Below are 24,750 nucleotides of genomic sequence, written 5' to 3'. Positions count from 1 at the left end.
TCCACTTCAGATTACTTATTGACAGTTACATCTGTGTACTGAGAAACTCCAGAATCTAGGCTTTACTCGAGAATTTAGAAGGTAGAAACCAACATCTTGCTGCAGTTACAAATACTTCTCATAAAAACTAAATGAAGGAATTCTCTGCAGCAATTTCTCAAAGTTCCCAGTAAAAACTTAAGAGAAAGGTAAATAAACCAGCCTTCATAGAAAAATTTACACCTCTCATTCAAAAGCAGCTCTTAAAAGTAAATACAACACTGAAGCTGAAAATTTTATACCCACAAAAGTTGCCAGGTCTAATAAATTATTGACAGAACACTGCATCAAAGATAAGGCAATTACCCAAGATGCCATTAAAGATTTCTCCACTTCATAACTAGACAGAGCGGATCTATCCGGGAGCAACTGACATTTCATTCAGTTTCAGGATGTGTGAAATCCTTAAGGACAGAAATGATAAGATATGATTGTCACTCTTTAGAATACTTGCAGGAAAAATCATTTCTAAAGCACAGAGAGGCAAGAAGGTTTAATCTTTCAAAAGATACTGTTTAAAACTCAAGAATGTGATGAAGCACACAATGGGCACTCTCGAACACACGCAATACAGTGATAGCAAATTGATTTATTTAGTACTGTTTCCATTCCATATCATCAGGAGGGTTGATTTCAACTTTCCTTTTACCTACATCAGACCAGTTGGTGCTCAAGACTGTACCACCAGACTCCATCTGCAATTAAAAGAAAAAAGAAAAAAGGTTCATTCCTATATTGTATATCAAAATACAGTATTTTTCTTAAAATGGATCAAACACACTCCCTCCAAATATAGGCTACTAAAAATAATTCAATATAAATTCAACATTTTTATTTAATCTGGGGCATTCCAGAGAGGTTAGCAAGTTTGAAGATAGCTGACAAAGGACAATGCTAGAGTAAGTAGGTAGGAACATCATGTGCACTCCCATACTAAGGACCACATATTCTGCTATTAGTAGATGGATCATGTGGAAAACTGACTTACAAGTGAAATTAAATCCCCCCCCAATGACATAATCTTATTTTGCTGAAGACAGTAAAATACCAGCTAAAAAGAACTTTAAGGACCCACACTTAATGTTCCCTCTTTGCCAAGCATATTCTAGTGTATTCTGAATTTCTATTTAGTTAAGGCACATACAACAGAGGGACATAAAGTCAACAACATGTGACCTGGTTATCTACTTACAATGCAGTGACCATACAACCTACCAACAATCCTACTATGTGCATGGAGCCCTACTGTGCATTAAAATGATTTGGTCAATAATGAACTGTACTTAACAATACTGATGTCATAAGATTATGACACACAGCTTAAGATTTCTGTCTGCCCAGTGATATTGTAGCCATTGATAATATTCATACTCCAGCACATACCTCTATTGTCTATGGGGATGCTGGTGTAATCAAATGCATTAACCTGCTAGCCATATAAAACAACAGCTCAGACAATTACAATACAATATGTGGCAACAAATATTAGTTTCAGCTTCTCCACTTATTAAAAAAAAAAGTCTACTGTAAAAGAATATTCTATGTTACACTTGCAGCCTCAAATGTCTTGTATTCACCAAAACTCTTCCTAGCATGGAAGAGTCCCATCGAGCTGCAGGTACAGGTCAGCACGGAAGCACAATCCCTGCATTTGCAAGCCTGGGTTCAATCCCCAGCAACACACACAAAACAGGGCATATCAAGTGACTGACAGGTTTGTATAAACACACTCAATGGTGTTACCCAGTAATGAAAATTATCCAACAACAAATTTCTCAGAACACGGCCAAGTGTTAAGCAATACTTAACTGTATTATTAAAAACTTGGAAGGGAGAGACAGCTCAGCTGTTAAAGGCTAAGGTTCACACTTCTAAAGATATAGAATTTCCATGCATTTGTTGTGATAAAAATTCATGGACATGGGTCATACATAGCAGAGTATAATGTGAATTCCTGAAACCTACAATCTTTGAATTAGCTGCATTCTGACAAACACAGGAAGTTACTTGCCCCTTTGAACTGGAACCTCAAGCTAATCAAGGCCTTCTGCAAACCCCCCTTAATCCCTCTGCATGGGGTGCTATTCTCCATCCCAGTTTTTAGATCTTTACTTACCTTCCAAACATGAATGTAACACCTCTTGGTGGGCTGACTTATTTTTAGATTACATCTAGTTAGTGCATGTACATGTACATGTGTGCACGGGCTTGGGCATGCCATGGCACAAATGTGGGGGGTCAGAGGACAACTAGTAGAAGTCAGCTCTTTCCTCCCGCCACAGAGGACCCAAGGTTGAACTTATATGATCAGGTTTGGCAGCAAGCACCCTACCTGTTGAGTCATCTTGCCAGCCAAGTTCCTTAAGACTTTTAATTATTAGGCTGGACTCCCATACAGCCTATCTTCTATGGAACCACTACGATACATGACACCTCTGCAATGTAGGATTGCCTCCTTTCCTTTTCTTGATTGCTTTTGAGACAGGGTCTTGCTATTTAGCCCGGACTGAACTTAAACTCACAACTCTCCTGTCTCAGCATCCCAAGTGCTAGATTACCACTACACCCACTTAAGAGTTTACCTACAGAAGTCTAATTCTCATTATTAAGTAGAGTCAAAGAGAACTCTTCAAAGGTATGGACTATATTTTATCAATATAAATATTGCTTGATATCTACAGAGGGTCCAGGCACACCCTTTTCTTCATATATAATACTATCTGCAGATGCCACAGACCTCTTATATAAAATGGTTCATAATTTGTATAACCTAGGCACCCCTTACCACTATGCTACAGATCATCTCTAGAGTACCCATAATATCCAATGCTATGTAAATATCAGGTTGCTGTTATATAGTGTTATTTGTTGAATGACACGAAAGAATCTATATAATAGGTACTTAATACAAACACAACACTTTCAAGTCACAAGTCAGCTGGACTCACAGCTATAGAACCCATGCAAAGAAACCGGATGTACCTTCACTGTAGTCCTAATCATGGTGGCCTGGCACACAGCAGGCTTCAAATAATACAATTAAATGAAATGTGACAAGTCTGTAAAATAAGCTACTCCTAAGAGGACTCTCAGTGATAAAACTCACAGAAGTGACTTTAGTTGATAATCTGGTCATAGTCACTGATGACAGCTTTCCCTTCTCTCTTTATAGCAGGTAGAATACTGTGCAATTTAGCATCTCCTTCTCATTACTTACTTCAGTTAGACTGAAGGACAATAGAGGGTAGTCTGTTTTGTCTTCCCACAGAGACAGAAGCAAGCTGCATTTAAGGTCAATATTACCGCACAGATGGCTTGCTTTATGGATATATATCACTCAGTGAACTATCAATATTCTATATGGAGATGGATGTGGACTTTGTATCCGATCTCTGACCTAACACCCAGCTGTTCTCTCTAGCACACATTTTAAAGTCAATAGTAAGGATGAGTTTCTTGCCTGGAAAGATCTGAGTAGACAATATTTTTCCTGGTAAAGTTCATGATTATATTTTCAAGAAAAATAATTGCTGGGTAGAATGGCACATGGGAGCTTGGGAGATGGAGGCAGAAGGACCAAGAGCTCAAGGCCATCCATGGCTCCACAGCAAATTCAAGGCCAACCTGAACTACAGAGGAGTTAAGTTCCCAGCACCCACACGCAGCTAGCAACTGCCTGAAATTCCCACTTCTGACCTCCACAGGCATGCACATACATGCATGCAAAACTAGCACACAGATAACATTTTTAAGTGTAAATAGACAATTTACACAGTTTTACAGTGATGAGTTATCACTAAAACCTCAGAACTGGAGACCTGATTCTGGTGATCTTTAGGCTACACTAGCAATATTTTCTTAATCAATTGAGAAATTAAGCCATTGAATACTAAACAGACTTTTTCTACTAGCCCAATACTGTTCTGGAAATTTCCCTCCTAAGTTCTTCATTTTAAAGAAGCTATGTATAATTCTGGAAGATAAAACAGTAGGAACTCAGCCAGACGTGGTGACCCACACCTTTAATCCCAGCAGAGGCAGGCAGATTTCTGAGTTCAAGGCCAGCCTGGTCTACAAAGTGAGTTTTCCAGGGCTATACAGAGAAACCCTGTCTCAAAAAAAAAAAAAAAAAAAAAAAAAAACAGTAGGAACTCATTGAGCTACTGTGACAAACTGAACTATAACAGTAAATTCCCACCGATGCCTCAATCTTAGTATTTCTTAACCATCCAACTCCTAACGTACTTGTTTCTTATTTCATTTCTCCAACCACTACTCTATAGTCTGAAAGAACAAGAAGAAATCAAGCTAGGCCAAAGTCTACTAGATATTCTTCCGGCTGTCCGGGTCATACACCGTGGTCTCAAACTCACTATTTATTCTTACATTAGATGTCTAAAATTCACTCATAATTTGAAAATATTTAAAATATCTGAAAAGTTCCTATTTTCTTACAAATGACTTGTTCATGGCACGTTTCACTTCATCGGAGCCGTCTGAGTAGATCTGCTGGAATAACTTGTTTAAAGCTGCATCGCCCTCCAGCTTCTCGTTCTTTTCTTCTTCTTTGATTTCGCCAACCAATTTATCCCAGTTCCGGGTATAGTGAGATGAGGACGGATACATGTTCTTTACATCTGCAAAGAGAAAGACAGACAGAAGTGATTGATTAATCAGTATGTTTGATTATGTCAAGAAATACAGAAATGCTGTGACCACGGTATCCAGGACATCTTAGCAAGTAGTGTAGGTCACTGAATTTCAACTGTGCATTAAGTGTCTCTCTGCTATACAATCAGTAACATTTCAAAACCTGAATAAGTTGGCATACTACAAGATCTAGGATTTCCTCTGAGCAAAATAATTCAATTAAGTGTATGTTTTTGATACAATATACAAAGCTAGACTAAAAATACTCTGCATAGGAATCACAGAACTTCTTATGGAAAGAAAGTTACTCAAGAAGCTGAAGCAAGAATATTGTAATAAAAAAAAAAAAAAAAAAAAAAGAATATTGTAATTAGACACCGGGATGAGCTACATAGTTAAGTTCAGATTTTACTAAATGAGAACTGACAAGAAAAAAACAGTAACAGAAGAGAAATAAAATAGGTGGAAAAGAGAGGAAAATTAAAGTTAAAAGACGGCTGGAGAGATGGGCAACAGCCACACAACCGGAGTTCCATTCCCAGAACCCATGAAGTCAGGAGAGAATGGAGTCTACGCTTCTGTCCTTTGACCTCCAGGACACGGTGTTCTAGAAAAGAAGCAAAGGTTTGAAAAAGGCAGAACAGGGCCAGAAGACAAGGCTCAGTGGTCAGGAGGATTTGTTCTTGCATAGCATCTGGGTTCTGCTTCCAGCTCCTACAGGGCATTGAACAACCATTCAAAACTTTGGTTTCAAAGACCACTTCTGTGCTCCGGGGCACCAGGCACACATACGGTACGGTACACAGGCATACCTGTAAGCAAAACACTCACACACATCAAATACGTAAATCTTTTTAAAAGACAGTACAAATAATTATAAAAATACCAGTCTGCGCACACGCGCACGCACACACACACACACACACACACACACGTTTTAGGATGCTCCATGAGAAAATGGGGGGTGTTGGGCGATGGCCGAATGAATGCCTCCCATATACGAGGTTCTTATATCAATTCCAGATACTACCAAAAGCTTACCTAATTTTAAAATGTCTAAAGCTTTCTAAAAAAAAAGATTTTATTTGTGCCTGAGTGTTATATCTGCATCCTGTACATGCAAGAGCCCTGAGCCAGAAGAAGGTGTGAGACTCCCTAGAAATGAAATAAGAGGGTTGGAAGCTGCCTGATATGAATGCTAGATACCAAATCTGGGTCTTAAATGGTCTAGAACACCAAGTGGGCTAAACCACTGAACCATCTCTCTAGTCAGTCTCTCAAGATTTTAACATTGGAAGTGTAGCTTTTCTATGAGACACTTAGGTATCTTTCAAAGTGGAAATATCTGTCACATAGTGAGCTAATGCTCCATCTCCTACACACACACACACACACACACACACACACACACACGCACACACACACGCACACATTAGATTACTTCAATAGAAAATATTAAGTAACTCCATAGGACCGGAGAGATGGCTCAGTGTTTGTGAGCAGTGGCTACTCTTTCAGAGGACCCAGGTTCAATTCCCAGCACCCACATGGTAGCTCACAATTGTCTGTTAACTCCAGTTCCAGGGGCTCCAACACCCTCACACAGACATGAATGCAGCCAAAACAGCAATGCACGTAAAATTTTTAAAAGGAAAATTAAAAACAAAGCATTAAGTGACTCCTGACTGCTGAAAATCAATCCACTTACTTACCCACATCTTAATACAGTATCTGATAATACACTTATCTACATAATATAGAAAACAACAAAAATTTTTGTATAATTTACATACAGAAGCTACAGGCCCAGCAGCTGGAGGGATGCTGTAAGGCTGAGGAAATGAAGATCTTGGCACTCAAATAACTGGAAAACAGACAGACAAGCTAAATGACACAGTAGGTCTAATAACAGCTGTTGACCATCTAACGAAAATATAACAGCCAGAAATGTGATCCAGATACACAATTTAACGGTTTTAGTACTGTTATTAAAAGGAAATAAAATACACTGTAACTTCATTTAAGAACTCCATTTATTAGGGACCAGAGAGACGTCAACAGTTAGCACCTGCTACTATTGCAAAGGACCTGGGCTCAGTTCCCAGCACCCACATGGAAACTCACAACTGTCCTAACTCCAGTTCCTAGGGTAAGTACAGTCTTCTGACTTCCACACACACACCAGGCACACACGAACACGCAGTCAAAACTTATACAAAGAAGACAAGAAAAAAAAAAAAAAAAAAAAAAAGCTGGGCTGGTGGCAATACACACTTTTAATCCCAGCACTCAGAAGGCAGAGGCAGTCAGATTTCTGAGTTCAAGGACAGTCTGGTCTACAGAGTTCTAGAATAGCCAGGGTTACACAGAGAAACTCTGTCTCAAAAACAAACAAACAAACAAAACCCCACCAAAATAATTAAAGATTATAATAAAATATTTAAATTCCATTTATGTATTTACTGGGGATGGTCCTCAGTATCAAACCTACGTCATTAGCAACAAGACCTTCACCTTCTGAACCATCTAGCCAGGCCCTTAATGTATTTAAACCTACCATACAAGAAAGACCACTATTTCAACATGAAGTCTCCTAGAAAATACTAAAACACATTATGACTCTTTTTTATATATATACATCTTTAAAGTTGGGTATGCACTTCACATCTTAATACAAACTACCTCAAGTGGTAAACAGCCAGCAGCTACTAGAAGGGATAGTATAGCTTACAGAGCTTTAAAAAAAAGGAAGAAAAGAAGGCAGGCAGGCAGGCAGGCAGGCAGGCAGGCAGATTCCAGGTTCCCGTCACACTGGAACACAGTAACACTAAATGTTCCTTCTCTAATAATTCTACATCCCTTTTCTAAAAATAGTTGAGAAACTATTAAATAAACATTTATCCTGTTTTCCTGTGCCTTTTTACCTATAAATGAACCAACTTTTTCTTTATCCATTCTTCATCAAAGAAAATCCCAGGAAGACCTGGTGCAGTCTCATCCAGAGTGCACATACTGCTTTAAACATCCTAGACGTCGCTCCCCTCTACTGGAAACACTATCTTTGTACATTTTACTGGTAGCCAGGGAAAACAAAAAACATAAGACATTGTTAAGGAGCTAGGAACATGGATTTAATTAATTCTAATGCTGACTCCCAGGAAGAATGGGAATGAAGTTTTAATCTCTACTCTACAGATAAGAAAGCTGGCCTAGATAGGTTAAGTGCCTTGCCCTTATCTACAGTTTCCAGCTTGCAATACACAGGATCTGACAAGCATATTAATTCTTTGAGAAACACACAGGACAGGAGGGAGTGCATCTTGAATTTCTAAAAGATTCAGTTTAGAAAAACTGCATGCACACACACACACACACACACACACACGCACGCACACAGGTACACACACCCTTGATATTTAATCTCAGAAGGACTTGAATCACTGGAGACGGTAGGTGAACAACTGAGAGTAACCTACGTCTCTGCTCACTCACTTTATGACACAACTGATCATCTCCACTGATGGAGAATGAGCCCCACAGGACACAGCAAGTTACCAGGACCACACCCACTCTGCCCCGAATTTTAGCACTCCACAAATCCACTAAGTGATCTGAACAGGTAAAATACCTGGGCCGCCAGCTCTTATATGAGCACTGTATTTATTACACAGCTGCTCACTGTATAAACCTCAGCCCCAGACCTCTGAGAGTCAGTCCCAAGGGATGGCCATAAATTATTTACCCTTGAAAGTACCAACTAGAAATCGCCTTTGCTGTCTCTCTTGGTTTTCCTAACTTTGCTACAGATTAGTTAAAATTCTATCACTACGTAAAGAAACACATATTTTTGCAACTTTTATACATATATAAAATTAATTCTAATACACACACATACATACATACAGGACCTCTTAATAACTCATTTTCTAAAAATTGTCACAAGCACATGCGTTTTCTACTATATATGGGGCAAAAATCTGAAAGTAGCTGAGACACAATGTTGGCTTGTTTCAGCCATCAAATCAGAGTATTAAACAACAAAAAGAAATTTCTCCCTATTCAGTAATGAGGCAATTACACTAAGATACAATCTTAGGTTGCAGTTCTAAGAAGGTCCTGCAGGTTAATTATTCCACTGGTAGAAAGATGCTTATCTGCTGATTACACATGCGCAGAAGGGCTATGTAATCAACTCTAGCTGTTTCCTCTTCTAGGCACTCCTTTACTGATCTGTGTCCAGCTCTGTCTTAGTAAGAAATAGTCCAAATGCACTACTCTGTGAAGGAATTCTAGGATATCAGAGATGAAAAATTAGGTGGAAAACCAGAGAGGAATAAAGAAGGCACAGGGAAGGGTGCATCAGTGATGCAAACTGTCTCACCATGGGAGAGCGCGCCATACCAGACAGCACAGACATTTGCTGACTTGAGTCATAAACTGACACAGTGGACAGTCCCACCTCTTCTGGGTCTAGCCACCACATGTCTGTGTTCAAATGTTGGACATCAGAATGACTTTATTATACCCAAAGCATCTTTACTTCATAAATGATGAAGTAGGGAGAGTGATCATTACTATTTGATTTCAACTGCACAATGAACTTCACGTGAACTTCAGGAGGCCAGAGTACAAACCTGCTATGAACTGTTTCGGTGTGGGCTCATCTCCTTGTCCCTCTAGTTTTTCCCATCTCACTGCCTCTGGCTTTTTCATTTTAATTTCAATCTGAAGGAAACAGAAAAAAAAAAAAATCCATTACTCAACAGAAGATACATAAAATGGCAAAAATGCAATTTTCATAACTAATCAAAGTTTTATAAGAATTAAGTGTCTTTGATAGTTTGCCTAAATTATACTAAGTTAAATCTGAAGAATTATAAAAGTTGTTTTGTTTCTACTCTTAAAATTTTACCCTTCAAAAACAATACACATATCATATATGCTACAATTAACAGTCTTGAAATTCAGGCCAATGAGAGGGCCCAGTGGGTAAAGGCGCTGTGGCTAAGCCTTCCAATCCATGTACCCCACATGGAGAATGGACTTCCAAGGTTGTCTTCTGACTCCCACATGCACATGTGTACATGTGCTTGCTTTCTCCAAACACACATATACATATATATTTGGAAGGGTCTTGAAATCTGCTTTATTTTTCTTCTATGAAAGTTTTTTGTTTTTTTGTTTTTTTTTAAATATTCTATTTATATAAGTTAGCTGTCTTCAGACACACCAGAGGAGGGTGTCAGATCCCATTACAGATGGTTGTGAGCCACCATGTGGTTGCTGGGAATTGAACTTAGGACCTTTGGAAGAACCATCAGTACTCTCAACCTCTGAGCCATCTCTCCAGCCCCTACCAAAGTGTTCTTAAACAGAAATGATTCTGCATTCAAGGCATATTTGACATCAGCAACAGACAGTGATCTTTGACCCAAAGTTGGTAAATGGAAGGGGGAATACAGACACTCAGTGAGAAGAGACTAGGGAATTCTAACAACCCTGCAATAGATTCATACAGAGCAAATGTCTCAGTAATGCCACTCTGAGACACCTGTTCTCAACCGTACACTCACGTGTGCATGTCACCTGCTCCAGAGGAGCTCACCCCACTGTATAACAGTGCTGTATAAAACCTAATGCTGACAACTGTATAATCACCCATCAAACACATCATTTCAAGTTGAGACTCTATTTGCTGAAATGCTTGGGACAAGAAATAGTTCACATTTTATATTTATTTTTTAGAAGGATTTTTTTGCTTTTAAATAATATGTCTTGGGATTAGAGCAAAAGCTAAAAGAAATTCATTTATGTTTTAGATAATTAGACACCCAGCTTGCAGATCATTTTATACAATATACAATAGCTTTTGGGTATATACATTTCAAATTTTTACTTTTACTTTTTAAGTGTGTGAGAGTGTGCGTGAGTGCGTGTGTGTGTGTGTGTGTGTGTGTGTGTGTGTGTGTGTGTGTGTGTGCAGTGCCCACAGAGGATAGACAAAGGAACCTAATACCCTGGAGCTGCAGTTATTAGCCTTGTGATAATTATAAGCAGTTATACCTACCTAGTTATAAGCAGCTAGGTAGGAGTGCTGGGGACCAAACACAAGGCATAGAGGTTAAGAGCAACCAATCAAGGCTGGGCCCTAGAATTCACCCCTCATGCCTGACACACTAACTGCCGTAACTCTTTCCAAGGAGATAAACATACATCTACTGACCTCAAACAGGGCATGCTAGACCAAAGGATTGCAAATAAGTCTAGCTCTATTAACGACTCCCATCAAGTTCATGGACATACTCTTATTAAAAAAAAAAAAGACTCTTGTTTCACCTGAAGAGCACCACATACTAGCACTTACATTTATTGAAAGCTACTGTAACCTGGGCTTTTGTACACTTTCAACAAAGAGGCCTTTATCTCTTAGCACAAGCTGCCCCAACTTGAAGTTCTACTTATTCCATTCACTAAGACAGTAGCATGCACGCCATAAACCATGAAAGGCAACTTAGTAGAAGTTCAAAAGATGGGGAGAAGTGTGAATTCCTTTTTATTCTTAATTTTCAATTCATACATGCTCTTAAAATGTAAATTTAAGTCAATAAGCAAACTTACTTGTATTTAAGTAAAACTTCCTTAGGAGTTTGAGATGATGGCTCAGTTGGTAAAGTGCTTGACAGGCCTAAGGACCTGGTTCAGACCCTCAGTACCCATGTACAAAGCTGGGAATGGAAGCACGTGCTTGTAACCCCAGAGCAAGGAAGATAAAGATGAGGGTGGGGTGTACAAAGGGATCCCTGAGGTTTGCTGGCCAACTAATCTAGCCAACCACTGAGCTCCAGGTTCAGTGAGAGACCATGTCTCAAAAAAGGAAATGAGGAAGACACCAGATGTTGACCTGGCACTCACACGCGTGTACTTGCATCCCCCAACACATAATTATCTTAAAACTTTAGTGCCAGTGCCTGGCAAACACAGAAGTGGATGCTCACAGTCAGCCATTGGATGGAACACAGGGCCCCCAATTCAGGAGCTAGAGAAAGTACCCAAGGAGCTGAAGGGGGATGCAACCCTATAGGTGGAACAACAACATGAACTAACCAGTACCCCCTGAGCTCGTGTCTCTAGCTGCATGTGTAGCAGAAGATGGCCTAATCAGCCATCATTGGGAAGAGAGGCCCCTTGGTCTTGCAAACTTTATATGACCCAGCACAGGGGAAGGCCAGGGCCAAGAAGTGGGAGTGGGTGGGTAGGGGAGCAGGGGCGGGGGGAGGGCATGGGGAACTTTCGGGATAGCATTTGAAATGTAAATAAAGAAAATTTTAAAAAAAGAATAGTAATAATAAAAATAAAATAAAACAAATGCACAAATATACATTTAAAAAGGAAAAAAAACTTTAGTAGTTTAAATATTACTTAAGTACACAGAAAATGCTTTTAAGATATGATCATATCTCAGAGAAGTATCTATAAGCCATCTGTAAGAACCAGTTTTGTGCTGGCTCGCCAGTTCTCAGTATTATAATACCACCAGCCCACCTCTGAGGACTCTGTGTAAGAGAATTCATTAATTTCTCTCAGAGGACAATTGCTCCAGCACTACTCCTAAGCAGTCATGGCATCCATCCATTCCCTTCTCTGAGCAAGAGCCACAGACTGGCGGGAAGGGTCTCTTCAGGACCTGAGGAGCTCTCTTTGGCAGCTCTTCAGGATGAAACCTTCAGAGCATTCTAAGCAATCAAATTCCTTTGCTGTATGTCAGGACCCTGTGAGCAGACTCAGTCATCTACCTTTATTCAACCACGTGCAGGTCAGAGGGCAATTTACAGGAAGCTGGTTACCCCACCTCTTGTAAGTGCTTAATTCTAATATTTACTACAGGTTGAGACTGAGTCCGGGCAATGTTTCCTATACAAGGCCCAGCTATCAGCATATTCTTCCCTCCCACTGCATGTCTGACTGTTGACCACCAACATCCTATCTCAGAGGACTCTGCTTGAAGACCGCAACAGCATTCCAATGTACAACATGCATACGGGAAAAGAGCTGGTTACTCAGTGGAATGGATGCTAAAATGTCAACAGTGACTATGGTATGTGTTCTATTCGAAAGATCTGGCTATTTGAAGGGAAGCATGCTAAGATGTCATCTGTGGTAGCAAGGATTCCCTTCTCGGTGCCTCCGTACACTCCTCCACCTTTGCTATGCTCTGCATGTATTTTTTTATAGCCCGAATAAAAATCTGAATTATGAGGGTAAATAGCACTGATTGAGCACTGTGTGCTTGGTGCTTTACATATGCCAGCGTACTTAACAGAACCATGGAAGATTACTGTCTACATTTTATTTATTTGCATGTATGAGTGTACCTGCATGTGTGTGCACTCGTGTACAAAGATATCAGATGTCATCCTCAATCATTCTCTACCTTCTATCATGAGATGGGGTCTCTCACTGAACGTAGAGTACAACATTTTAGCTAGTCTGACAAGCCACCTTGCTCTAAGGATCTCCTGTGTTTACCTCCTGGATGCTGAGAAGCACGGGCAGCCACCACACCCACCTGATTCTGTAGCTTCTAGAAATCTGGGTCCTCAGAGTAGCAAGCTCTTTACCCACTGAATCCTATCTTCCTAGCACTACTGCATATAACACTGCCTCCCTCTGCTGTTTGAAAAGGGAAGTGATCAAAGATGTCACCGTTTAGTTCCCTAAAGAAACATGATTACAAAAAAAAATTTCAATTTGTTTTTGAAAAACACAGCAGTTTATTATTACATATGCAAAATATATTGATCCAAGGGTCAGAACACTGGTCTTCTATCTGTAGGTCTCTCGACCCTGTATCCAGATGTACAGCTGAATCCAGGAACCACCAAAGCTTTGGCAACAGCAATGCTCAACCTCCACAAGTTAATTCTAAGCCCAATGTGTAAAGAGCCCATAGCGTTTGGGCAGCCCTGGCCAATACTGTACTGTACAGCATCACTGAGCCTTAGCCCTGAACACACAACATGAACTCTGCCCTGTGAGTGCTCTCAACACGCTAACATGCTGTAACGTTAACTGAATACTGCCTGAAACACCTTAGCTGGGATTCCAGACTAGGCTATGTTAATAAACTGCAGTAATTTTGCTGGACACACCTTTTGTGATCTTAAAAAAAAAAAAAAAAAAAAAAAAAAAAAAAAGTCAAAACCCAAAGCATGGCTTAATTACAGAAAACTAAGACTTAACTATATTCCTCCTGCCAAACCTAAGCATAGGAGTTTATTCTATTCTGGGATTTTAGTGTTAAGTTGCTAACTTGAATTTCATAAAAAAATAAATAAATCATTCAATGAATTCTGGCTTGGGATTAGGCCAGAATTTTCAACAATTTCTGAAATGGCTCTAAAAGTACTTGTCATTTTCTACTCTGTTTATGTGAAGCAGTGTTCTAAGAACTGATGGTTACAAAAACAAAGGTCAAACAACACTTAAAATCTACTTAATGCTCTATGCACCAAGTAACACCCAAGCTTAATTCTTCATGCAAAACCCAAAGATCATCTACCTTAACCTTAACTTTTCTGTCATTTTTAGTAAATGGCAAGGTTCTACATATAACTGAAGAATCATTTAAAAATAAATTTCTTTAAAATGTATTATTAGTGAATGCTGGAGTTATATTATATATCTATATATTCCCAGGGCCACATAAAATGTTCTCAAGCAGAATGGTTATAAAAGCCCTGCTTTAGACACAACCTTAGAGCCTTAAATTCCATTCAGAACAAAGAAAAACCTAAGAAGCACCACTCTTAGCTGGCAGTCAGAATTCAACTATGTCTCCTGGGTCAGCACAAACAACTAACAGAGATCCCCTGCCTGAGGGTTGGGACAGGTGTGTGCCACGTTATTATTTACTACGGTGTGAACTTTGAGACCTTTTTCTTCCTTGAGCCTTTAATCCCAGGACTCAGGAATCAGATGCAAGCCGATTTCTGGGAGTTTGAGACCAGCCTGTTCTATGGAGAGAGTTTGGGGACAGCCAGCTCTACACAGAGAAACCCTGTCTCAAAAACAAAACAAACAAAACCCAAAACATTCACTCTATCAATTCCAATTCAGGCTCCTCCACAAGTTTCGCTGAGCACTGTGCATATAGGGGGAGAACTACCAAATTTAGCAGAGTATATTGATGCCAAAGTTACTCAGTTGCTAGGTATGGTGACACACACCTTTAATCCTAGGACTCAGGAGGCAGAAGCAGGTAGATCTCTGTGAGTTAGAGGTCAGTCTGCTCTACAGAGCGAGTCCAGGACAGCCAGGGCTTGTAACACAAGAGAAACCCTGTTTTAAAAAAAACTAAAATAAGCCGGGCGGTGGTAGCACACGCCTTTAATCCCAGCACTTGAGAGGCAGAGGCAGGCGGATTTCTGAGTTTGAGGCCAGCCTTGCCTACAAAGTGAGTTCCAGGACAGTCAGGGCTACACATAGAAACCCTGTCTCGAAAAAAACAAAAACAAAACAAATCAAAAAACCTAAAATAAAATAATAAATTCATGACCTGAAATACAAACTGCATTTATATGCCAAACATTATGTGAAATACAAATTCTTAAGTCATTCATCATCTCTTCACAGAAATCAATTCTTAATAAATGACTTCAAATGGACATGCAGTAGGACTCTCTAAGGCTGGGAAGATACCCGAGTGGTAAGCTTGCACAAGGTCCCAGGTTCAATACCTAGCAACAAGAGGCAGGAGATGGGTGTGGGAGGGGTTCGCTGATGGACAATAAGAAAATACCTGAATTCTGGCATTCAAAAGGCCAAGGCAAGAGAATCAACGCTTTCGGGCAGCCTTTGACTTAAAAACCGAAACAACTAAAAAAACCCAACAAAAAATACACCATTCCTCACCTGCCTCTCTTCTATCTCTCCAGTTTTGGGACCGACTGCTCCAAATTCTATTATTAAATAAATTTAACTCTGTGGATAGTGCAGCAACTGAAAATGGCCAATCCCTTGAGGTGGTTTGAATATGCTTGGCCCAGGGAGCGGCACTATTAGGAGGCATATATGGCCTTCTTGAAGGAAGTGTGTCACTATGGAGTTGGGCTTTGAGAGACCCTCCTCCTAGCTGCCGGGTTCTTCTCCTGTTTGCCTTTGGAACAAAATATAGAACGCTCAGCTCCTCGAATCTACCTGAACTCTGCTATGCTCCCGCCTTGAATGACAATGGACTGAACCTCAGAGTCTGTAAGCCAGCCCCAATTAAATGTTGTCCTTTATAAGACTTGCCTTGGTCATGGTGCCTGCTCACAGCAGTAAAACCCTAGCTGAGAAAGAAGTTGGTACCAGGGACTGGGTATTGCTGTGATAGGCCTGACCATGTTTTTTGTTTGGAAGAATGTAGATTTTGGGACCTTGGATTTGGAAAGCCATGGAATGATTTTAGTGGGGCTTGATGGGTCATCCTAGTAAGAATATGGAAGCCAGTGCTGCTGAGGGTGACTTAAACTGTGTAGGACTACTGGCTCAAGGGATTTCAGAAGAGAAGAATTTTAGTATGTGGCCTACAGACTGCTCTTGGGATATTTTGGTGAAGAATGTGGCTGCTTTTTGCCATTGTTCAAAGAGTCTGCCTAAGGCTAAGGTGAAGAGATTTAGATTAATTGCTTTGACAAAGGAAGCCTCAAAACAGTCTGGTATAGATTCTGCTGAGTGGTTACTAAAGTTCACTCTTATGAAGAGACTTTTGATGAATAGGAGCGAGCTTCCAAAGAAAATGTACAAAATGTATGGTTAAAAGGATAAAAGAGTGTTGTGGATATGGTCTAATGCCACTAGTACTATGTTAATCGGGTTCCCAAAACTGCACGAGAATCCACGTATCTGCACATAGAACCTGCCCCCAACTGGTTTTGATTGGTGAATCAAGTTGCAGGTGGCTAATGGCTGGGCAGGAGGACAGAGGTGGGACTTTTAGGATTCCCAAGCAAGAGACCCAGGAAGCAGAGGGACAGCTGCCATGCAGGAGCAGGAGAGGAGACATCACACCTGAGAGGGACAGAGGACAGAGAGACAGCCAGCATGAACAAGCCGGGGAAGAGTGGGACCAAGGAGCCCCGAACTGGGTTTAGGGCAACAAAGATGGAATATAGATTTTAGGAATAACTCAGGAATATTGGGGAGGTGGGTTGTTAGCCACATGGAAGTTTGGAAGTGGCTCAGCCATTGTTAAAGGCATATTAAAATATAAAGGTGTGTGTGTGTCTTTCATTCAAAAACCCAGAACACTGGGGAGGGTAGCATGGAGTGCCGCTGCCACCCAGGGTTGATTTGATTTGAGTAGGATTAATTAGGTTAATACTACAAAGGAGTACCAAGAAATAGAATGGAGCTGTGCTATGTTCAAGGAGATAAACAAATTCAAAGAGTGATGACTTTGGGGCAAGTTCCCACCCAAACTGAAGCTTGGCACTATGAGAGACAGGGCCTTACTGGTGAACATGCAGCCTCAGTTGCAGTTGATGGTCCAGGCCAGAGGGGGTCATGCAAGGAAGGTAAGGCTTGGTACCATGAAAGGAGCCTATGAGAGACTATTGGTGAAGCCTAGTTTCAGCAGAAGACCCCAACGTATTAGTGATGTCAGCACCGGGGATGATTACCGAGAACAGCAGCAGTAGCGGAGTGGAGTCAACCAGAGCCTGGAGTGCTACAGAGAGCGGAGCTGGGAAGTGACCCAAGCCCTTTATAGGAGCCCAGAAGATCATGTGTGGATTTCAGGAACTGAAACAAGCTGTAATGCTGAAGCTGCCTTGCAGACCCCAAGATGTTAAAGATGCCAGAGCCATGGGCTACCTGCGGGAAAAGCTGCTCACGAGGAGTGGGACCAGCCCAGGAGAGAGAAAGGAGCTGGGGATCAGACATGAGATACAGAGCTTGGAGTTTGCCCAGCTGGTTCTCTGTCTCTCTTTGGTCCAGTATTCCCTCACTATGACGTTTCCAATGGTAATGTAGAGCTTGTGATGATGTCATCTGCTTTTTGCTGCTTTGCTTTTGGTTTTATAAGGGATTGCAGTTAAGTGTTTGGGGGACTCTCAGAAGACACTGTACTTTTAACATTGTTGAGACTGCTATAGATTATGAGAACTTTTGAAGTTGGATGAAATATATTTTGCATTATGCTATGGCTAGGTGTGGCCACCATAGACTCATGTGTTTGAGCAAGCCTATGGGGCCAAGGAGTGGAATGTGGTGGTTTGAATATGCTTGACCCAGGGAGTAGTGCTATTTGGAAGTGTGGCCTGGTTGGAGGAACTATGTCATTGTGGGGGTGGCCTTGAGAGACCCTCTTCCTAGCTGCCTGGTAATCAGTCTGTTCCTGTTTGCCTTTGGAACAAGATGTAAACTCTCAGCACCTCCTGTACCATACCTGCCTGGAAGCAGCCATGACCCCACCTTGATGATAATGGACTGATCCTCAGAACCTGTAAGCCAGTCCAGTTAAATGTTGTCCTTATAAGAGTTGCCTTGGTCATGGTGTCTATTTACAGCAATGGAAACCCTAACTTCTCAGACACCCCGCTTCTCACTCTGCATCATCCCACAGAGCACAGTGTCATGTAGCTGCCTCATAACTGGCCAGCTTTTTCCTGACAAGCCATACATTTTCTTAAAGGGCAACCCTTAAGTCAATGCAAACTCTACTTCTATGCTTTGTTCTCCCTACTCCAACAGAGGAAGGTCATGACCCTAATTCCAGGAATAGAGAATGTCCACCTAAACAATTCCTTTTTCATTTACTCATTTATGATCTTTTATTTATGATAAACTATCACAGTTTTACAATTACATAGTTTTACAAAAAGATCTCAAGATGCATTTGGGTTGTGCAAGTCACATGCATTATTTATACTATATTTTGTTTTTTTTTGTTTTTTTTCTTTTTTCCTCACTCTAACCCATGCTGACCTGAAAATCATTCTGTAGCCCAAGCTTGCCTCAAACTCACAGCAATCCTCTTACTCTATCCTCGTGGATGCTGGAATTACAGGTAGGAGTCACCATACCCTACAATTTTTATTTTTCATTTTTCTATATTCTCTACTGTTATACTACTTCCTTCTTTTTTGGAATGACATTTAAAATACTCTAAAAACTAATTCCATTAGCATTCTTATTTTTAACTATACAGGAATCTAAATAATATAATCATACTATAATCCAAACATATTCAGCGTTTCCTCTTAATAAAATAACCTAGAGCTGGGTATTGTTGTGCACACGCTTAATCCCAGCACTTGGGAGGCAGAGGCAGGCAGATCTCTGAGTTCAAGGTCAGTCTGATCTTCAGAGTGAGTTTCAGGACAGCAAAGAGAAAACACAGAGAAATCCTGTCTCAAACAAACAAAGAAAATAACCTAAAATTCAGCATGACTAAAAAAAAAAAAAAAATTAACAAAATGTAAGTTCTACCTTACAGTACTTATAAACTATGTGAGACAGACCAGAGAAATCCTGTCTCAAACAAAGAAATAACCTAAAATTCAGCTTGACTAAACAAAAAAATCAAAAAAAAAAAAATCAACAAAATGCAGGTTCTACTTTACAGTACTTATAAACTATGTGAGACAGACCACACTGACAGTTCCCGAGCATCAAATCTCATGAAGAGGCTGCTTAGAACTGGAGAGATGGCTCAATGGAGAAAAGTACATATTGTTCTTGCAGAGGATTTCAGAATCCGTATCGGGTGGGTAGCTCACAGCCACCTTTATAACTCCAGTTCCAAGGGGACCCAATGCTTCTGGCCTCCTGAGGCACCTGGGCACTAGTCCCAGTACAAGCACATGCATGATTTTAAAAACAATGAAGTCTAATGTGTTTGCTCTGTGCAAATCAGGACATGAGCTTAGCTTCCCAGCACCCACAGAAAATGCAGCTGTGTCATTTGTTCTTAACTCCAGAGCTAGGACAGCACAAACAGGCAGATTCCTGGGGTTCACTGGCCTGCCAATCTAAGTAAAACAGGGAGCTGCAGTACAGTTAAAGACCCTACTACAAAAGACATCCCACTTCAACCTCCAGCCTCTTTACAACATGCTTAGGGGAGTATCACACACACACACACACACACACACACACACACACACACACACACACACTAACTAGATAGGCTGATTGATATATCTACATTAAATAGAAACCTGTCTTAGTTAGGGTTTTACTGCGGTAAACAGACACCATGACCAAGGCAACTCTTATAAGGACAACATTTAATTGGGGCTGGTTTACAGGTTCAGAAGTTCAGTCCATTATCATCAGGGTGGGGAAGCATGGCAGCATCCAGGCAGGCATGGTGCAGGAGAAGCTGAGAGTTCTACATCTTCATCTGAAGACCACCAGAAGGCTGATTACTAGGCAGCTAGGAAGAGGAGGGTCTCAAAGCCTACACCCACAGTAACACACTTCTTCCAACAAGGCCACACCTCTTAATAGTGCCACTCCAGGGGCCAAGCATATTCAAACCACCACAAACCTGAGTTTGATCCCCTGGACCCACATGATAGAAGAGAACCACTTCCCAGTTCCCACAAAATGTCCTATGACCTCTACCCACCCATCACAACACACACACACACACACACACACACACACACACTTAAAAACAGTGACACTGCCTGGGATGCAGACTCCTGGTAGAGTCCCTGCCCAGCACACAAAGTTCTGGGTTTGATCCCTAACACTCTGAGAGCAGGGGCTACAGGCCAACTACACATGGATGATTTCATCCACCAGTATCCTTTTGCAGATATTACTTTTTCAATATTACATTCTTTCTGCTTGCTTACCTTTGTTGAAAGTACTTTAAATGTACTCTGTTCTGGTATTATCGGGTGAAGCAGCCTCAGTTTCAAACTGTAGTCCTCTCCAGAAGGAATGTTCACCAAAGCAGACAACTAATGAAAACAAAGTTAGTACCAGACTTTGTAAATGTATATAAAAAGTGAAGTATTTAATATAACTACAAATCTCGGCAATGTTGCAAATATGTATGTGTGTGTGAGTGTGAGAGAGTGTGAGTGTGTGTGTATGAGTGTGAGAGTGTGACTCTGTGTGTGTGTGTGGGGGGGTTAGATGACAGGTTGCAGGAGTCTGCTTTCTCCCCCCACCATGTGGAGCCCCAGATTGAACTCCAATTGTCAGGCTTGCCAGCCGGGGCCTTTATCCTCCAAGCCATCTCACCAGCTCTACAATGTCAGATTTAGGCACTTCAAAAGAATATTTTCTTTTTTCACATGGCATCTCTCATTTGAATTCTCATACATAGAACCAAATGGTAGAAAAGAATGTTGCATTGTATTAATTACAGATCTAATTACATATACTTAGTATTCAAATAAAGAAAATGTAATACATAAGAACAAATATAGCATCCAGCTTTTAAAAATGCCTATTCTATGTAAATTATGTTAATTCTATCACAATACAGCTTGTAAATATCTATCATGAGGAAGAAAAAAGTTATTAAATCATACTCATTTGATGTAGCTAATAAACTTGAAGACATGTATAAACCCCATAAAACTAAGCTGTGCGTGTGCTATGTGTGATGTTGGTGGGTAGGTGGTGGTAGTAAACCTAACTTTTGAAAGTAGCATACCATAAGTTTAACCAACGCATTGATCTTACTGAGCACTGATCTTACTGTCAGCCCAGTTCTGCTTTGCACTGCAAATCTAACAGATGATGTAAGCCAGCAACACTAGCAAAAGGTAGTCACTGTGCACAGTATGTAAGTGCACAGTGACAGGTACCCCAGAATCAGATGTAGGAGGATTGCACCAGGTTTAAGGCCAGCCATGGCTTTATTGCAGGACCTTGTCTCAGATCAAGTACAAGCACCTCTAGAGACAGCCTACCGCAAACATGTTCTTAGTTCAAATTTTCAAAATTTTCAAATGAAAAGCAATGCTTCCAATTTCACTTAGTATTTTCCATTTTATCTCAAGAAGAAATGAAATATATCTAATAAATTGGTATAAATTATTCATACACTAAATTTACAAACAGTATTTAACTTCTACATAAGATTCAAAGACTAATTACCTCTTTTTCTGAAAATTCCACATGTACATCATTCTTCTGAACATTCTTGATCATAAGTGTAATGATTACTTGAGATTCTGTTTGATACCAGTCATACCTATTTAAAGAAATATCTTAATATAATTTCTGATTTTCTTAAAGTTGTCAAATTAATAGTCTTATTAGAACAAGAGCTCCACCTTTAGGAAGTAAATGACAAAGCAGGTATATAAACAACTAATTCCTATCAGGAGGTAGACAATGTCAAACCTTTCCAGACCCAATGCCCTAAGTTCCTGATACTGCTGTGCTTAAGCTAATACAGAAAATGAAAATTTAACAGCTACCAGTTATGTGCACCACCAACACCGTCATCTTTTAACTCTGTAAAAACAGCTTGAGACTGCTAGCTTGGAAAGATGAAGCAGTCAGCTTGCCAATCAATTGGCAGCACACACAGTAGGCATAGAGGCATAGGTTAGCCTGCTCACTCGAGGTGGGAGCAAATACATGGGGCGAGACAACGAGGAGCATTGCCTAGATCCCCCACAGTGCCTGCCGACAGACACACTATACACTGTATTAAAGGATTAATTCAAGTTCTGAGGGAAGACCAGTGTGTCTAAAGAGATGAATTTTACATGTTTTCCAACAACGAAAGCACTGAAAATGTAGGTGTTGGTTCTCACTCCCAAACCAGACTGGACTAAAATCTCCCAGAGGGCAAAGCTGCTTACATAGCACTAATCTATGTCCAAGGACAAGGGCAAGTACCTACTTCACAGTGTACTTAATAATCTGTTCTGAACTGCCACTCACCTGCTTAGATCACAATAAAAGCAACTCGAGTAAAGAAATACACTTCAACATGCCCAGCACACACCTTCACAACTAGTCAGACTGCAAAGTTAGTCTTAAGAATATAGCTTGGTTATGTGGCTAGAGAATACTTTGTATGTTGTGTGCATATACACATGTGACCTAGTGAGTATGTGTGTTGGCCAGTGGTTGGGTGTCTTCTCTGTTTCCTACGTTACTTTTTGAAATGAGTTTATCACTCACCTAGAGCTCCAGGGAGCCATCTTTCTCTATCCAAGCAGCACTAAGGTTACAGGTGTGCTGCCGTGACCAGTCTTTAGTCTTTGGTTAGGTTGGTTTTATTTTATATTTATGTGGGTGATAGGAATCCACACTCAGATCCTCACACATGCAGGGCAAGCACTTCATTGACTAAGCCACAGTCAAAGCCTTGCTATTCAGCCGGGTGTGGTGGCGCACACCTTTGATCCCAGCACTCGGGAGGCAGAGGCAGGCGGATTTCTGAGTTCAAGGCCAGCCTGGTCTACAAAGTGAGTTCCAGGACAGCCAGGGCTATTCAGAGAAACCCTGCCTCGAAAAAACAAAAACAAAAACAAAAAGCTTTGCTATTCATTCATTCATTCATTCATTCATTCATTCATTCATTCATTATGTGACTGCAATACTAGCTTTGAACTCACATAAAACATTCCTAAGAAAAATGGATCCAAATATAAGAGTCAGGACAAGGGCTGAGGATACAGTTCACTACATGGCACTTGCCTAGGATGCATGGGGCCTTTGCTGGCTCAGTCCTCAGCACCTGCTTCTCATGTGTGCATGCACGCACACACACACACATGCTCACAAGAGACACACACAGACACACACACACACCAGCAGCAGCATGGCAAGTTTCAATTCTGTTAAGCCCGCTACTTCTTTACATGGACAACAGTGACTTAATGGGAAGCAGCTCTCCATAATACACACAAAGGCAACACAATATGGAACCAAGCTAAGCAAGTTTAGAGATGACAGTTATATGAATTCATTAACATGTTAATACTAATTAGTAGACAGACTTAAAGTTAAATTTTTCATGAGGACTGTAACACAATTTTTAAATTAGAAAACACTTAAAATCACAGTTAAGGATCTGCCTTCTGTGAGACCAGAATTTTCTCCTCTTTAAGCACATGTACCATGGGCTGCTTTATAAGAAAGAAACACTTACTTGATTTTTGACTGGGTCCTCTGAGATGCAGACTGGTTTGGGCAAGTTGAAAGAGAAAAAATTTTATATGTTAGTTTAGCGGCTATATTTAAAACTCCATGCATTATTAATTAGCTGAGGCCTGTAGTTCTAAAATATGGAAGAAGTGCAATGCGCAATCTTAATGCCTGGCAGTCTGCTTTTCCAAGCAGGAGTGGGAGTACCACACCAGCCGTACTCACACAGGGAGAGCCTGCTGCAGCAGACAACAAACCTTTCCAATATGACTGACTTGTGTAGCTGAAAGACAGAACTCAAGAACTGAGCCCACAGCCGGGCGTGGTGGCACACACCTTTAATCCCAGCACTCGGGAGGCAGAGGCAGGTGGATTTCTGAGTTCGAGGCCAGCCTGGTCTACAGAGTGAGTTCTAGGAAGCCCACTTCCAGCGGGTGTGGCAGCAGCACACACCTATACTCCAGCACTTGGATGCAGAAGCAGGAGAACAAGAGCCACAGGCTGCTAGTGACAAGAGCAGCCCAGGCTACAGGAGACTGTGGCAACAACGGAAATTCAGCTTTAAGACAGTATAACCTTAGGCTTAATTACACTCATCAAACACTGCTCTAGAAACTGTAAAGGATCATATCTCAAAGGTTAACTTCAGAAGACCATTGTACCACTTTTAAGGCATCTCTGTAACATACCCTAGGACACATTGTGGTTTTGTTAGCCAAATGCCATTCTGTTGTGTGCCAGCTGTTATAGTTTAGATTCTAAGTATCCCCTGATCCCAAAGGCTAAACATAGCGGATGGTACCATTCTGGGAGTTAGGGACTTTCTGGAAGTAAGAAGTCACTGGGGGGGCTGGTGAGATGGCTCAGTGGGTAAGAGCACCTGACTGCTCTTCCGAAGGTCCTGAGTTCAAATCCCAGCAACCACATGGTGGCTCATAACCATCC

At 40.8% G+C, this 24,750-nt stretch overlaps 1 protein-coding gene across 1 annotated transcript in view; it reads right to left on the bottom strand.

Moving 5' to 3' along the window:
- Nucleotides 1-608: 608 nt before the first annotated feature.
- Sugt1 (SGT1 homolog, MIS12 kinetochore complex assembly cochaperone) overlaps nucleotides 609-24,750 on the bottom strand; it is a 42,688-nt gene continuing 18,546 nt past the window's right edge. The window contains exons 8-13 of the mRNA XM_021203541.2: nucleotides 23,810-23,841; nucleotides 21,796-21,892; nucleotides 20,538-20,645; nucleotides 9,324-9,414; nucleotides 4,495-4,676; nucleotides 609-734 (exon numbers count right to left, since the gene is read on the bottom strand). Coding sequence (XP_021059200.1) covers nucleotides 633-734; nucleotides 4,495-4,676; nucleotides 9,324-9,414; nucleotides 20,538-20,645; nucleotides 21,796-21,892; nucleotides 23,810-23,841 — 612 coding nt within the window. The 3' untranslated portion in view covers nucleotides 609-632. The remainder of the gene's footprint in view (nucleotides 735-4,494; nucleotides 4,677-9,323; nucleotides 9,415-20,537; nucleotides 20,646-21,795; nucleotides 21,893-23,809; nucleotides 23,842-24,750) is intronic.

Source organism: Mus pahari, chromosome 8 (assembly GCF_900095145.1).
Source record: "Mus pahari chromosome 8, PAHARI_EIJ_v1.1, whole genome shotgun sequence".
Taxonomy (NCBI): Eukaryota; Metazoa; Chordata; class Mammalia; order Rodentia; family Muridae; genus Mus; species Mus pahari.
This window is presented reverse-complemented; position numbering and strand designations above follow the sequence as displayed.